The sequence below is a fragment of the Homalodisca vitripennis genome, chromosome 3 (genome assembly GCF_021130785.1).
Source record: "Homalodisca vitripennis isolate AUS2020 chromosome 3, UT_GWSS_2.1, whole genome shotgun sequence".
In the NCBI taxonomy this organism is placed as follows: Eukaryota; Metazoa; Arthropoda; class Insecta; order Hemiptera; family Cicadellidae; genus Homalodisca; species Homalodisca vitripennis.
In genome coordinates this window covers 42,197,504-42,212,632 of record NC_060209.1, presented here as the reverse complement: position 1 = coordinate 42,212,632, position 15,129 = coordinate 42,197,504, and the positions used below count along the sequence as shown (strand labels likewise).

The window sequence follows — 15,129 nt, the reverse complement described above, 5'->3', positions numbered from 1 at the left end:
ATTTTCCATTGCCTTTTGTTCTATTTATTCTATTTGTACTCAAATGCTGTTCTATAGACTGTGTTAATGTTGCATGTTTGGACAAGGAGGCCTGATATTGCTGTTACAAGGACTTGAGAGGTTATGTCAACTTCATCCACACTTTTGCATGTCAATGGAGGTTTAGCTATAGTATGTAAATGTTGTTCAAAGTAATTTAAACATTTTAAAATCATATATTAGGCATACATCATATAATTTTTATAATTTTTTAAAAATTATATGATGTAACTGTATAACTGTATACTGGGTTTTCAGACCTGTAGAGGCTCTTGGCCTCTGGAAACACCTAATCTCAGAAAACTTATAATCTGCAAATTTTTAGTCTCTACTAACTTTTGAACTTCCTGGCTCCTGTGACCTTCTTCCCTACAGGATTTTCTGGTCTATGAGAGTTTCCTTTGTCTGAATATACCTAGCCTCTGGTAGCTGCTCACTTCAAAGCTATCACTTTCTAGAGGCTTACAGCCTGCGAGATATCTCGGCCTCTGAAAGTTTCGAATCTATGGGGAGTTCCACCCTTTAGAAAATTCTTAGCCTTTGCAGTTCCCAACTAATTCAAGCTTTTTGCCTGAGAGCCCCCTGACTATAAGGTTTCCTGATATCTAGGATTTCTCGACCTTAAGGAGCTCTCACATGCTCCAAACTCTTCATGCTCCAAGGCAGTAACTTTTTGAATACTTGCCTGTTTGTAACCCTGCCCATCATAATCATTTATCACACACTACATTCTCTTCACAGCTATGCTGGTCTAACATTTATTACAGTCTTTATATAGGAAAATCTATTAATTAATAAGATATGTATACCAGCTGTGATGAAAACTATATATTTCCAGAGCCTCCTCCTGTTTAACTAAAGATAAGCAACTTTATTTGATTAAAATTCCTTCTATAGATTGTTCATGTCAATTTCAGTTGAACATCTATAGGATGTCCGCTGGTATTCTAACAAGATGTGCTTGTTAATACAAAGGTCAAAGGAAGAATCATCTTATCATAATTTTAAAACATTTAAAACACAAGTTGGTGAGGATATATGAGAAACCAGAGTGACCCCAGATTCACATTATCTTGTGACCAATCAGCCAAAAGGTATCACAGAGAAAATGCACAATAAGTGGCTGTAACTCAACTTTGGCTCTTTAAACTGTCTTTAAAAAAAAGCAATCTGGAACTAACCTTGATTAAAACTTAGTTCATACATATTCCATGAAAATGTTTTGTAGAAGACATGCAGGATAAATGAGTCAGAATTTTTTTTGGCTCTGAAGTTTTGCTTCCATGGCTCAAAAGGATGTTAACAACCTATCACATGTTAGATGTTATTCCATAGAACGTCAATTATGTTTAAAATTCACCTGTATTTATAAAACAAGAAAAAACTATTTTTAAGTTGAAAACCTGTCCATAATATTCTTTATGATCCTCCTGTACTACTATAGACTATAATCTATAAAATTAATGATTAGTAAACTTGAGTCCCTTATCACAAACTAAAAGACAGTGGTGAAAATTATATGTAGCCTAATTCAGATACAAGATATTATTATAAATTGCTTGTTATTAATCTGCTAACCGATATGCATACGGCTTATATTATGATGAAATACTGGATGATTTTTCCTTATCAGGTTGTGATAGTGAACTTCCAGTCAATCTCAGATCTCACCGAGTTCAGTCATAGTAATTCTAGTATCTAGTTCTAATTTCTTTTCACGTCTTAAGTGGGTTCATATCCTACCAAAAGGGTCAGAAAAAAGCTGAAAGTGACTCTGATTAAGAACACATTCAAAAAAAGTGGAGTAGCATAGTTTTAGTTGTTTAGTGTGTAACTTTTATTTGCTTTACTGTATATATGTATTCCTGACACTATTTTTCTACTTCTGAAAAAATGTTATTGAAAATTTTGTTTTGTCTAAGAGGATAAAAATAATTTTTAAATATATGTTTTTGTACAATATTCTCCGATTCGTATAGATTAAAATTATGTATAACATCATGTTTCTGTCCACTAAATATATTGTTTTAAATTTTTAAATGTCTATGAACACATCTAACAAAATCACTTTACCAGTCAGAAATTAACCCTATTAGTTCTAGGGCTAAGTCCCTAGTTCACTTATTATAAGTCAATTGGGAAGTAATATAGCACAATGTCTCACTAATTGTTCTAGTTTGAGAAAATTAGTAGTTTGTCATAGCAACGAAAGCTATAATGCCAGTCAACTGACATATCTTACACATTGATAAGAATACAAAACTATTTTTACCAGGTTAGAAAATTATAATTAAGTATTCTACTACATCCTAAAACTGTATTTGAGATTATTCTTTTATCTCATCAGCAGCTTAACGCTTAAATAAGGTGTTTCATGGTATTGTAATCTTCCCCTGATTAATTCCACCCCCAAAGTTGGTTCCCTACATCTGCCCATGATTCAAACCATCCATGAACAAGTAATTTTGCAGAACTGGACGAGTAATTCAGACAAGTCTGTTACGAAGAGCAAACATAACTCCAGAGGGCAATGTAACATGTATCAACTTTACCGCAATATTATTATAACTTATGCTCCACCAAACTACAAGTAACTTTCAGCTTGTATATTTGCACTTGTCAGATTGTAACTTTGTTTTGTCAGTAATATAGCTCTAAGCAGCCTTACGAACACTCTTTTCACAAGTTATGAGTAAAACATGAAAAGCTGTCAGCAGCAGAGCCCGGAAAACAACACAGTAAAGAGTTTGATATAGTGTCCCAACTGAGTTTTAAAAACTCTAAGTTAGTCAACATCAGGTTTTCTCTCTTTACACTTTAACATTTTTAATTCATTTTGTAGTCTTTGACGTAGACTAACTTAAAACATGATAATGGAATTTTTGTTAAAACCGTGTACTGTGTATAATATATATGCTGTGAGGACTAAAAAATAGACTTTATATAACTAGTTTTTAACTTTGATATAAAGAATTTAACCTTAGAGCTTACAATTATTGACTAAAAATAACACAAAATTAGTAAAAAGTATTTACAATAATATATGTTAATTAAGGTTTCAGCATATTTGGTACCAAAGAGCCAGAATCCAAGTTTGTAAAGTTTTAATTCACTTATTCTAATGACTTTAGCAGTAGAGGAATCTCAATGAAATCTGACAGTAAGTTTATGGATTAGTCTCCAGGTCAGACTGTATTTTAATCCAATCAGACCCAAGAGAATGAAGACAGAATACTAACAATATTATTCACCCACCTTCAACTAACTATTATATAAACAAATACTTATGTGTGTATATGTTTATAAGTAGATATAAATATAGGGTTTATAGTGCACTTTTGGAGCCAACAGTAAATCAATGTAAATTACTGTTCGATAGACCGAAAATCAATGTAAATTACTGTTCGATAGACTGAAAATTAATGTAAATTACTGTTCAAAGAACCATGGAAAAATTATAAAAATATTATTTGGAACTAACAGTAAACCAAAGTTAATTACTGTTGGATGGACCCAATATTAATGTTCAAAGAACCATGGAAAAATTATAAAAATATTATTTGGAACTAACAGTAAATCAAAGTTAATTACTGTTCAAAGTGCCAAACAGGAAATCTCTTGTTCAAAGCTGTATGTTTCTATGAATAATCTTTTGAAAAATAATCTACTGTAAAAACATTCTTGTAAAACAAAATCTGCCAAAGTCAACGAAGAAAACAAGGAAATCACAATAATCTGTCAATAATCTCGTATTTATTTTACAAAATTAATGGTAACAAATTCTTGACCTTTCATTGTATTTTTCCAGTGAAATTATATGTAGCCTATATCTCTTTTATTTATTTATTTACTCTTTCTGTCATCTAGGACAGTTAAAAATCTGTTCGGTAGATTGCAGTTTTCAAACCCCGCAATTATTGTAAACCCGTATTTGCCTTTTATTTTCTCTAAATTCAGAATTTTGAACTTGTTTTTTCTTCAAGTTCATGATATTTTTTCTTTTATTCTTTGTAGTTTCATATTGCCCACTTTATTTATCTCTTTTAAAAACTCTCATCATTTAGTAAAAAAGTAGTAAAATTACTCTGAATTAGTGAATTTCACTCAATTTATCAAAAAATATACTCTTTCACTATATTCAGGACTCTACTTAAGGTATGTTAAGGCGATTCTGAGCTTGGAAGTCATAATGAGAAGCTATACAGAAGTAGACAGACATTATGAATACATAATATTGTACTCACCTTCTCAAAATTGAGCAACTTAGTAATGATCTTAATCTTAACATGCCAGCAAAAATTAGGACTTAACTGTACTGTACTGGAATATTTGGTTTATAGTGGAATCCGAAAGAAAAAGTTAAAATAGGAGTAAGGTCCTAGAATATTCCTGGATATGGCGATTGTACTTGGGATAATATAATTTTAAACCAAGAAACCCTATATTTTAAATTCAAGTATTTAAACGGCAGGTTTTACAATAAAATGAATTAAAATTTTCATCAGTGAAAAGCCAATGGAGTGCTAATGTATTTAAAATCCACAAAAACCACATATCTAGAGTTTAAAATTCTTGATTGATATCAAATAAGTACATAAAATAATAATTTTAGATACTTAACATCACCATACAGATTCAAAATGCAATCAGTTCTTTTAATAATTGTAATAAAAACTGATAAATTTGTGCTAATAAACCAGCTTAAAAATAAATTGTTTGTTTTATTTTAATTGAACATTTAAAAAAATGCTAAAAAAATTAGTGTAACACATTTTGTGGCAAGAACCATGTTAAAATTACATTGTTGAACATCAGTAAATTTTCAATACTAAAAATGCTCTATTTTCTGATAGAATAATTCCCTTGAGATGCGGTTTGTGGCATTCAATTCAGTAAGCTATTACCTTTAAAATTATGTATCACAAGGTATAGGCTTCCATTAAGAATATTCACGATACCCTCGGCAGGACGTCCCCCGTTGGTGTGACATAACAAAACATTGTTCCAAAAAGTAGATGCCCAATCTCTATCACGATTGTAAAAGGTTTCAAATTTATATTTAAATTATTAAAGGATATATTTGGGTGTTTCCAGACATAATATACACCCTGTATAAAAAACCCATAACATAAGATCACTGCATAATTAATAACTCACATAGTTAGCAGAATAACTTAAAAAAGTTATATACTCCTTTCATACTTTAGAAAATTACTGACCAAATTATTAAAGGATTGACTAAGACCCAATTACTTTATAACTTTGATTCCTAAGTTGGTGGAAAAGTGTATATTAAAAAGGAATTGGTTATCCATGGCTCATTCTCCTTGCTTACTGTCTGGTTATACCAGAATGGAGATAATAAATTAACAAAAACTTATAAAAATATACCTATTGTTACAAAATAGAATAGTTTTGTCTAAATTCAAAGTTTTGCATAATTACTTCCAGTGATATTGTAAAAGGCGCAAACACCCGCTTTGAAAGAAAATATATTACAGAAGGTTAGTTATCAAAATAAATAAAAAATTATTAATCACTAGTAAAGGCTTTCTAACTTATCCTATTCTACGAGTAAAATTACAAGAATATAAGAAACCAAAAACAAAACAAAATTATTTTTATATTATTCTCTGTGAGATAGCCTATTTTGGTAATTGCTTTTGTAAAATATGCAAATGAATCTTCTTAAGATATTTTCACTTTAAATAGGTGTTTATTGGTATACGAGATAGATTATTCAGAAAGATTTAAATCTTTATAATATGCTACTTTTAACTGTTTGCTTATTAGTACCAATGATACCGTACTATACTAAGATGAAATTTGCATTGAATTGTGGTAAATGGTAAAGTGATAACAATCACAATCAGAATGGTTGAAATAATACATTATTGTTTCTACATATGAGTTACAAACGTTAACCCTGACTTAATATACTTTAACATGTACTCTACCCAAGACTACAGGATCATTGTCTAGTGTGCGTGCCAGAATCATACACTGTCAAGTTTTAATATCGTATAGGTCAAATACAGCTAGAGTACTGTCCACATAGAACACTTTCGCTACCAAAGTTTACAGGAATATTTTGTGTTGTGTATGCTGACAATTTAGACACTGCACCATTTGCTAGTCAAAGTGTTAAAATATTTAAGTAGTATGATAGTTCCAGCTTTCTGTATATCTTTAGTAGTTTTGACAAGCGTTTTTGATTAATAAGTACGTTTCATATTGAAACAAAAACCAATTTCTTATAAAAATATAGTTTTACCTAAAAATGATCAATAACTTACATCACACATACTTAGTCTAATGTACTCTACTTATCCATTAATAATAATTTGATTATCTCTATCGAGTACTCAAGGACACCCATTCTTGAAGTATACCCAACAGTGCTTTTAAAATAATTACATATATACACAAATCAAGTCTACAGAGTAAATACATGAAATAGAAACCATCACTGACTGTATTTATCTATAAATACACTATTGTAACAACCGATAGTTAGTACGTGTGGGTTACCCCTTAGGTACTATTAGTTGTAGGTTTATTTAGATTGCACTTCCATAAGAAGCTGGCTTATAAAAATAATGATTATATTAGAACCTAGGCTAGCTTACTGTTGATATTGTACAGTAGGTAATATCAACGGAAGGCTGTAATATTTATTGTAAACATGATTTTGTATCCATATTTATACTCATTTGTTTTGTTACATTGATACTTATAATCAGATGTTTGAGATTTACACTAAGTTATATATACATTTCCAGTATGTAATACCATTTAATTACAAATTATGAATTCCTTGGAAGGCAAACAAGTAACGAACTAATTTAAATCATGTTACCTAATTGTTAGAAGACTACCGGTAGTGTATTTTTAACTTTATTGACTTATGGTATTTGTACCTGTATAATTCTAGTTTCATTTTTATTTCATTAACTACCCTATTATAATAGCGAGTTTAACAATATCGATATAAACATTTAAGATAGATATGGGTAGAGTACGATATGCTAACTTAACCTGGTTTTTATATAGAAATTTATTAACGATATTACTTAACCATAACTTTCAATACAACCAACTGATATCAATTTTTGAACAATAATCTACTTGTACCAACTATAACCACTTTTTCATATAATAAACGTATGCACTTACCCAGGAGAAAATATATAAATAATTATGCTAAGCATAGGGGAGACCGTGGCACTATTGGACTGGGGCACTATTGGACAATGCCTTTTATAGCTAGAGGGAAATTTTGTCTCCCTTCAATTTCCCATTTTGGTATGCCTGAGACGGTCACATTTTCACTGTGGAAAGTTTGGTTATTGTGGCACATCTTCTTAGAAATTGAGTTCATATTTTTATGTTTTTTACCCAAAATGAAGTGATTTTGCATATTCACAAACTTATCTCTTCACAGTAAGTATTATCCTGAAAACAATTGTGTCTATTATTTTGAAATTGTTAGTTTAAACTGACTATGCAATGAATTCATTCATTTTTGAGGTTATGTCACTTCCTTTCTGTAATCTTCAATTTTTATATCTTAACCTACCTCGGGGCAGTTTTGGACAAAAGTATGGGCACAATTGGACAAAACATTATTTTATGTTTTGTTCATTGCTACATACTGTTTTTTTTGTTTTTCCAGGTTAAAGATGGTTAGGAAGTATATAAAGAAAACAGACAGGGGCTAATATTTCTGAGAATCTATAGTAGCGGCATTAAATGACTATAGAAATGGTAACTACCGATCCATTAGAGAAGCTGCCGAAGCCCATGGGCTTAAAAAGTCGACCCTAACATTTCAGACTCAACAAAGTAAAGCAAAAGGAAGTCAACAATGAGAATAAGTCTTATAGCTAATGAGCCTAACAATGGTAATGGAGTTGATGAGCTTAACAATGAGGATCATGTCAATGAGCCTGTGGGCAATGAAAATGTAACTTTATTTCAAGAGGTTGAAGATGAGCACCAGCCAGTAAAAGAGGTTACTATAGAAGATATGGCCCCTGTTTATAACACTAAATACTCTCAAAGACAAGTATTTACACCTGAACAAGAACAAAAAATTGCAGACTATTGCATTGAAAGGTCCAGAATGAACTATGGCCTAACTTACATGATGGCCAGGGAATTAGCCTTCAAATATGCCTTGGCTTTGAATCTCGATCAACGCATACCTGCTAAATGGCGTACTACAGGCTTATCAGGAGAAGAATGGCTAAACCATTTTATGAAGAGACAACAAGGACTTTCACTTCGCCAAGCAGAAAAAGACTAGTCTGTCCAGGAACACTAGCTTTAATAAACACAACGTGGGAACGTATTTTGACAACCTAGAAGCTTTTGTTCGCAAAAGTAGAAGTTCCTCCGTCAAGAATTTTAAATTTAGACGAGAGTGGAATAAGTACTGTGCTGGAGGCGCCAAAAGTGATTGCAGCAAGGGGAACAAAACAGGTGGGCCAAGTCGTATCAGGAGAGAGGGGGGAGCAAATAACTTTCTGTGCCGTCATATGCGCCCGATGGGACTTTACTTGCCACCAATTTACATTTTCCCCAGAAAACGCCCAAACTTTGCCTACATGATTGGGGCACCTGAAGGAAGCAAAGCTCTTTATTCTGATTCTGGTTGGATGACATCAGCTCTCTTTTTAGAGACGCTTAAACATATCCAAAAGGCCACAAAATGTTCTAAAGAAAACCCCGTGGTTTTAACCCTGGATAATCATGAGTCCCACATTGGCTTGGATGTGGTGATGTACAGCAGAGATCATGGCATACATATGATCACTAGCCATCCACACACAACGCACAAAAGTCAGCCGCTGGATGTAGCAGTTTTTAGTCCGTTTAAAAGGCGCTTACGTTCTGAATTCAATCTCTGGCTATCTCAACATCCTGGTCATACGATTACAATTCGAGAAATTGCTCAGCTTACTGCTAAACCATTTTGTTGAATCTTTCACTGCATCTAACATCAAAAGTGGAATTTTCGTAAAGCTGGAATCTATCCACTCAGCCGCAGTGTGGTTCACTGACAATGATTTCAAGGTGCCAGTGTGACTGACCGTGTTATGTCATCGCAAGTAGAAGAAACCAACAACCATAATCCAGTGCCTGGTACGTCATGTGACTTTCCGTTGATGGAAAATAGCCAAAGCTCTGACGACCCCACAAGGCTCACAATCATCAAACAAGCCAACTATTGACCCGAATGTACCTGGCCCATCAACGCCACAACCAGTAAATGTTAAAAGACCTACTACATTGACGCTTACTCCAGAGGATGTCATGCCTTACCCCAAATACGTTCCTAAGGGAAAGGAAAGGCGAGGCCGAAAAAAAGGTCGTTCGCGAATTCTGACTGATACTCCAGAGAAAGATGCTCTTGTAGCAGAGTTAAAAGAAAAAGAACATAAGAAAAATGTTGTGGAAAAAAGAAAACAAGAGAGGGCAGTAAAAAAGGAAAGTAAGAAGAAAAAACCTGAGGGGGGCCTGTAGAAAGCTGTATCAAGATGACTCATCTAGCAACGAAGATGAGATACAAATAAAAACTAGACGATGGAGGCCTTAGTCCCTGAAGACTTTTCTGAGGATGAAGAAGAAACTGTTTTGATTACCTTCCTGAATAAAAACTATGCCACAAATGACTTCATACTGACAAAGTTTGCTTCTAAGAAGGCCATCTACCACTTTATTGGCCAAATAGAGGAGCATGTGACTGATGGTTTTTCAGTGTGAAATTTCTCAAAAAGAACCAAAACTCTTACAAGTTTTACTTCCCAGAAAATGTTGAAGTCAGCTTTGTCGAAACCAAAGACATCGAGTTCAAGCTGCGACAACCAGATATAATTGGTGGGACATCCAGAGCAGCAAACTGCTTTGTTTTCAAGGAAAATTTGAACTACTTTTAATTTCAAATAGTTTTTTACGTGTGTCTTCTGTTTTTTTTCAGTTATAAAAGTTTGTATATATGTTTACTTAAATATAGATGATGTTTGAAACCTATAAATGAGTTATTTTTATGTCCAATTAAACCAATTTTTTAGCACTGTCCAATTGTGCCCCAATAAAAAATCATTTTGTCCAAAACTGCCCCGACGGGGCAAATTTGGACAAAGTGTAGAGTTTATAAAAAAAAAATAATCCACATAAAAGGGTGCTCAAATTATCTAGAAAATTTGTTGTGGGGTTCTAGAAGACCAACTAAAACACAAGGCAAAAAACTAAAATTTTTTTAACTAACAGTTTTCATAATTAGAAAAATGCATAAAGTGAAACATGAAATTACGTCCAATAGTGCCCCGGTCTCCCCTACTTTGTATTTTCTGTCATAAATGTTATGTTGTTATCATTTTATTAATTGTTTATGATTTTTAATAATTGGAAATAGGAAAAACTCATTTATTATTTATGAGATTGCCACTATATATGTATTATATTAGTAATTCTAATTTCAAATCTAATTGTTATTACAACTATAGATATGTTATGATTTATAGAATCGTAAAGAACATATTCAATACATAAAGAATATTAACTTAAGTATCGTCAATTATGTTAATCAATATAAAAACCGGGTTCACTTATCGTACTCTACCCAATCGATATATATATTTATAACCGATAATTTTGCCAGTCCCTAATGATAGCCTAGTACAGCCTCTATTTAAATGTAGGTCTATTAAGTTTTATGTTATGAAGGTACCTATTGCTTATACACAGTTTTGGTGTTTTATCCACTAAGTTAGGTTCTTTAGGTATACTAGGCCTAGTAGGTTACTGTAACCTACATGTTCATAGATGTTATCGGTTGAAAAGTAGACTAGTGTATTCAAATAGCATATATATCCTTGTATGAATAGGCTACGATTACTTTTTAATATTTAATTAAGTAAAGTATACTGCCAATGTTTCTTTCAGAAAAATTAACTTTGCTGTAGAAAGGCGAACTTAACTCAAATTAACTTATTAAAATTTTGGGCTTATAAATTGGCATACTGTTCGGTAGACTGGTAACTTTAATCACAACGCATAACTCAACAGTAATTTAGGCCTAGCATAGCTTTCATATCTATCTTCACATAACCTTATTCTTTAGACTGTTCTCTCTCACGATTTTGTAATGGCAGTATATAAAATATTTATTTTTAATACAATATTTTGAACTGTAAGTTTAGGCTAGTTCTGGGTTTGTATAGGCTACTATGTTTTATATTTATAAATGACATGTAGCCAATAATTTACAAAATCATCAAATATAATTAAGTAAAACTGTCTAGTATACTTAATGACTATTATTACCAAACACATCCACCCAAGTATTCATATGTCCACATTTATAAAATTATTAGCTCAGATATCTATATTTCGTACTGAATAGTATATTAAATTTTAGGCCTAGCATATAAATAATTTATATGTACAGATCAACACCATAACCTGAAAATACAGATGTAACAATGTAGAAATTCTGTTCTGACTTAATAAAATATTTTTGGCTACATATTATAATAGCCTAATCATGCCAAAGCAATCAGACGCCACTTACTTGGTTCTTGACGTTTATCAACAGCTGGGTATCTCCGAAGTTTATTGAAAAGAACACTATAATAAATACCAGCCAATAACCTTCAGTCGTGACACAAACACCAATTCCCATATTGAGAGAGCGAGGTATCAAAATCACACGCGATGAAACAGTTAAAAACTACTTCGGCGTCTCATCCTGATGTCCGTTTGATACTGAAGTAAACCGCGTCTAGACTTTCAACCTTATACAACTCCACATCGGTCGGAGCCTGCTCAGTTCGCACTATGCGGCCATTTTTGTTGGATCGGCTCAGCTGTGAAGTGAAACATATCAGTCTGCATGCGCGGCGCACAGACCCATCTGCCGGCAGTTGTCAATACTTCGTCCCCACCACTTTATAATACCAACTTGAGCATTACATTTCCCAACTAACTTTGCTCTTATCGACATCGTGAGAATAGACCCCTTTGTGTCCCTAAAGTGCCGCGTGAATACAAACAAAGCTTTCAGTAAATGGTAACTTCCGAAGTGTCCTATTTGAATTCCAAAGTATTCGTCCATACTTGTACAGATACTAAATAATAGAACTCGACTATGTTATTTTTCTACTATTGGTAGTTATGGGAATAAAATTGTAGATTAAACCGAGTTTATGCAATGCATTTTTCTAAGCAGGTATACATTTTGTATAGTGTTCACACTCTAGAAATTTATAAATATAAGGAAACATTTGCATATACGCAACATGTGAGTCGTAAGTAGAATAAGGATGCCATATCGCCACATACAAAAATTTACATTGTTGCAGTATGTAATTTTTTATGATGCTGGAACATTTCATGGATTTCTCCAGTTTATTTGGTGTGCTCCGAAACCAGATGTTTTCGGAATCGACAGCCAACAACAAAGTGTTAGCGTACCAGTTAAAAATGTGTTACATATTGCATTTTATTAACTACTTATTTCATAAAAAAATTGTTACAGAACAGAAACTAATGATTACTACTGTATAACGATTATTAGAATATTAATACCTTCTTTCGGCCAAATTGCAATCCAAGATTTATCAATTAGCAAGATTGCAGAGCATTTTCTGGTCATCCTGCTAGTATTTAATTTACATCCACTTTATTTATTTAATCATTTATTGAGAACCCGACTGGGTTTTATTGAAATCGTCGTTATCAGTCCAAAAGTCCATCCGTTATAGAATTCACAGAATTTCCTGAAATCGAACTAATTAATTATATTACAAGTACATGTATGCACAAAGTAGGCCTAATACCGAGTTTTATTTCATCTAGTTACCGGAGGGGTTTTAAATGGAGTATGATCATAGGCAGTTTAATTTCAATATATTAACTTTATGTCTTATATTTAGTAAGGAAAAAAGATAAACCGTTTAATTTTAAGTACCTACTTACTATGAAAATGTTTACAATTCTTGACCAATAAATATTTGTTATTGTAATTTTATAAGATGGGAAATTTTAGCATTATAACACTTGCATTCCATATATTCGTTTCTGAAATGAGAATATTAAACACTTTTATACTTCCAAATTATATATTTTTTTAATTTACAACTTTTGAACTTCATGCATCATTAGGATAAAGAAGCATTTTGTACTAATTACTCGTACTCAAGCATGACAGACTCCCGCACAAAGTGTTCTATAGTAAAAGAGACAAAGAGTAAATTCTATATAGTTTGTTGTGCGCACTAGGCTTAAGAACGCCGTTGACACAACGTTTACTAACCCTAATGAGGGAACAATTAACTTATTCAGTATACGCAAATAAAAAGAGTGCAGTGGCAAGAGTCTGAAATCTTAATAACTGCAAGTTCAATAAATCATTAGTGCAATATTTCTCTAATATATGTATCCTCTGACTATGTTTTGTTCTGAGAACCTGTTAGCTGAAATTTAAACAGTATAAAATTTGCATATTCATCCAACGTTTTGATTCTACTCCCAATAAAAAATTATACGTTTGGGATGTCACTGGTTGCAAATAATACAGCTTGGGGCATGTTTAGAGAGATCTGATTCTACGAAACTGTGTTATTGGTTCGTAGAGTGAATATTAGTGGTTGGTAAAATAAAGCAAATAAAAAATTATTTTTCAGTAAATCAAATATATTAATTACCTTAATTATACATTTAGTCTATTAATTATACATTTTATGTATATTAAATATGTATTATACTATTTAAATAGTAAGTAGTAATAATACGAATACTACTTAGGTAATTCCATTCGTTTTGATATAGTACCATAGTTATTTCTATTAGATTTTTAAAGATAGGAATATCGGGCAATTTATGACTCGCATTTTTAAAATTCTAAATACAGTTGGAATTAGGCCATATGTTTAAATATTTTACTATATTAAAAGTGTTTAATCTTATAGTTTCAACTATCCGATTATCCAATTATAAGTTTTTATATGGTATGTAAAATCTTAAAGAAGCAAGTGCATTTTTAGTTCTTAAATAAGTAAGTAAATCTACACCATTTTGTTCAACAAGTGAAACATAAGTTAGTAATTAATTACAGTATTAACTGGAACTAAGTTTCTAATTTTATAAATGTTACAGCCCTAGTTACTTTACATTGAAAAAATAATAAATATAAATAAATAGAAGAATATAAGTTTGTTTTTCAAAGTCAGTCGTTATAAGAACGACTTATAGGTTCCATTCAAAACATTTATTATTTAAAAAATAGTAGGTTATTTGCACCCTGGGCATTCTGGCGGTTTGTGCGTTCAAACGAGCAGGTACCCACCGTGGTAAATTAACAAAACACGTTTGGTTAAACCGGTGTTAGAATAAACATTTTAAATTGTACAAGACCACACTAGGAATACAATGACTTTAAGAGCTCCATAACGACACCATTGCCAAATCTTTCAAACCACCCGAACAAGAATAGAAGATAATATTGTAGTTTAATACCGATTTTATCGTATGGTCCAATTATTTTATTCTAAAATTATAAACTAAAACCTATCTACCTAGATAGGTTCACTTGTACCTATCTTGTTTACAAATTTTGACGGATAACAGTAATGCATTTTTAAAGTTGAACTTTGGATATAAAGCACTAGAAAGGCAATGTTTTACGTTCCACGTTGTCGACAAAACAATGTATGCTAATTATAAAAATATAATTTATAAAATCTTCTAAGATGAATTCATAGACTGTATATAATCTGCAAGAAGTTGCGGAATGCTTGCCTGACTGGGAGAAATACATACCACAAAAGCTCCGTTTACCACAGTTCAGAATAGTCTGGGAAGTTTTGGGTAGACCTATCCCTGATATCATACTCTGTATATCAATAAATATTTCAAATTGTACGAGTACCGGACTGAAGTATTATTGAATACTTATTATTTTGACTAAGCTGTTTAATGTAGGCTACAAGTGCTCAAACACCGATGTGTTCTACAATTTTATTTTACTATGGTATTTAAATGTCTACTCATTTGTTATAATACTCTTATTTAAGAGGCGTAAAA

At 32.0% G+C, this 15,129-nt stretch overlaps 1 protein-coding gene across 1 annotated transcript in view; it reads right to left on the bottom strand.

Moving 5' to 3' along the window:
• LOC124356848 overlaps nt 1-11,947 on the bottom strand; it is a 36,445-nt gene extending 24,498 nt beyond the window's left edge. Inside the window, exon 1 of the mRNA XM_046808096.1 lies at nt 11,618-11,947. Within this exon, the coding sequence (XP_046664052.1) occupies nt 11,618-11,728 (111 nt within the window). The 5' untranslated portion in view covers nt 11,729-11,947. The remainder of the gene's footprint in view (nt 1-11,617) is intronic.
• Between the last annotated feature and the right edge of the window lie 3,182 nt (nt 11,948-15,129).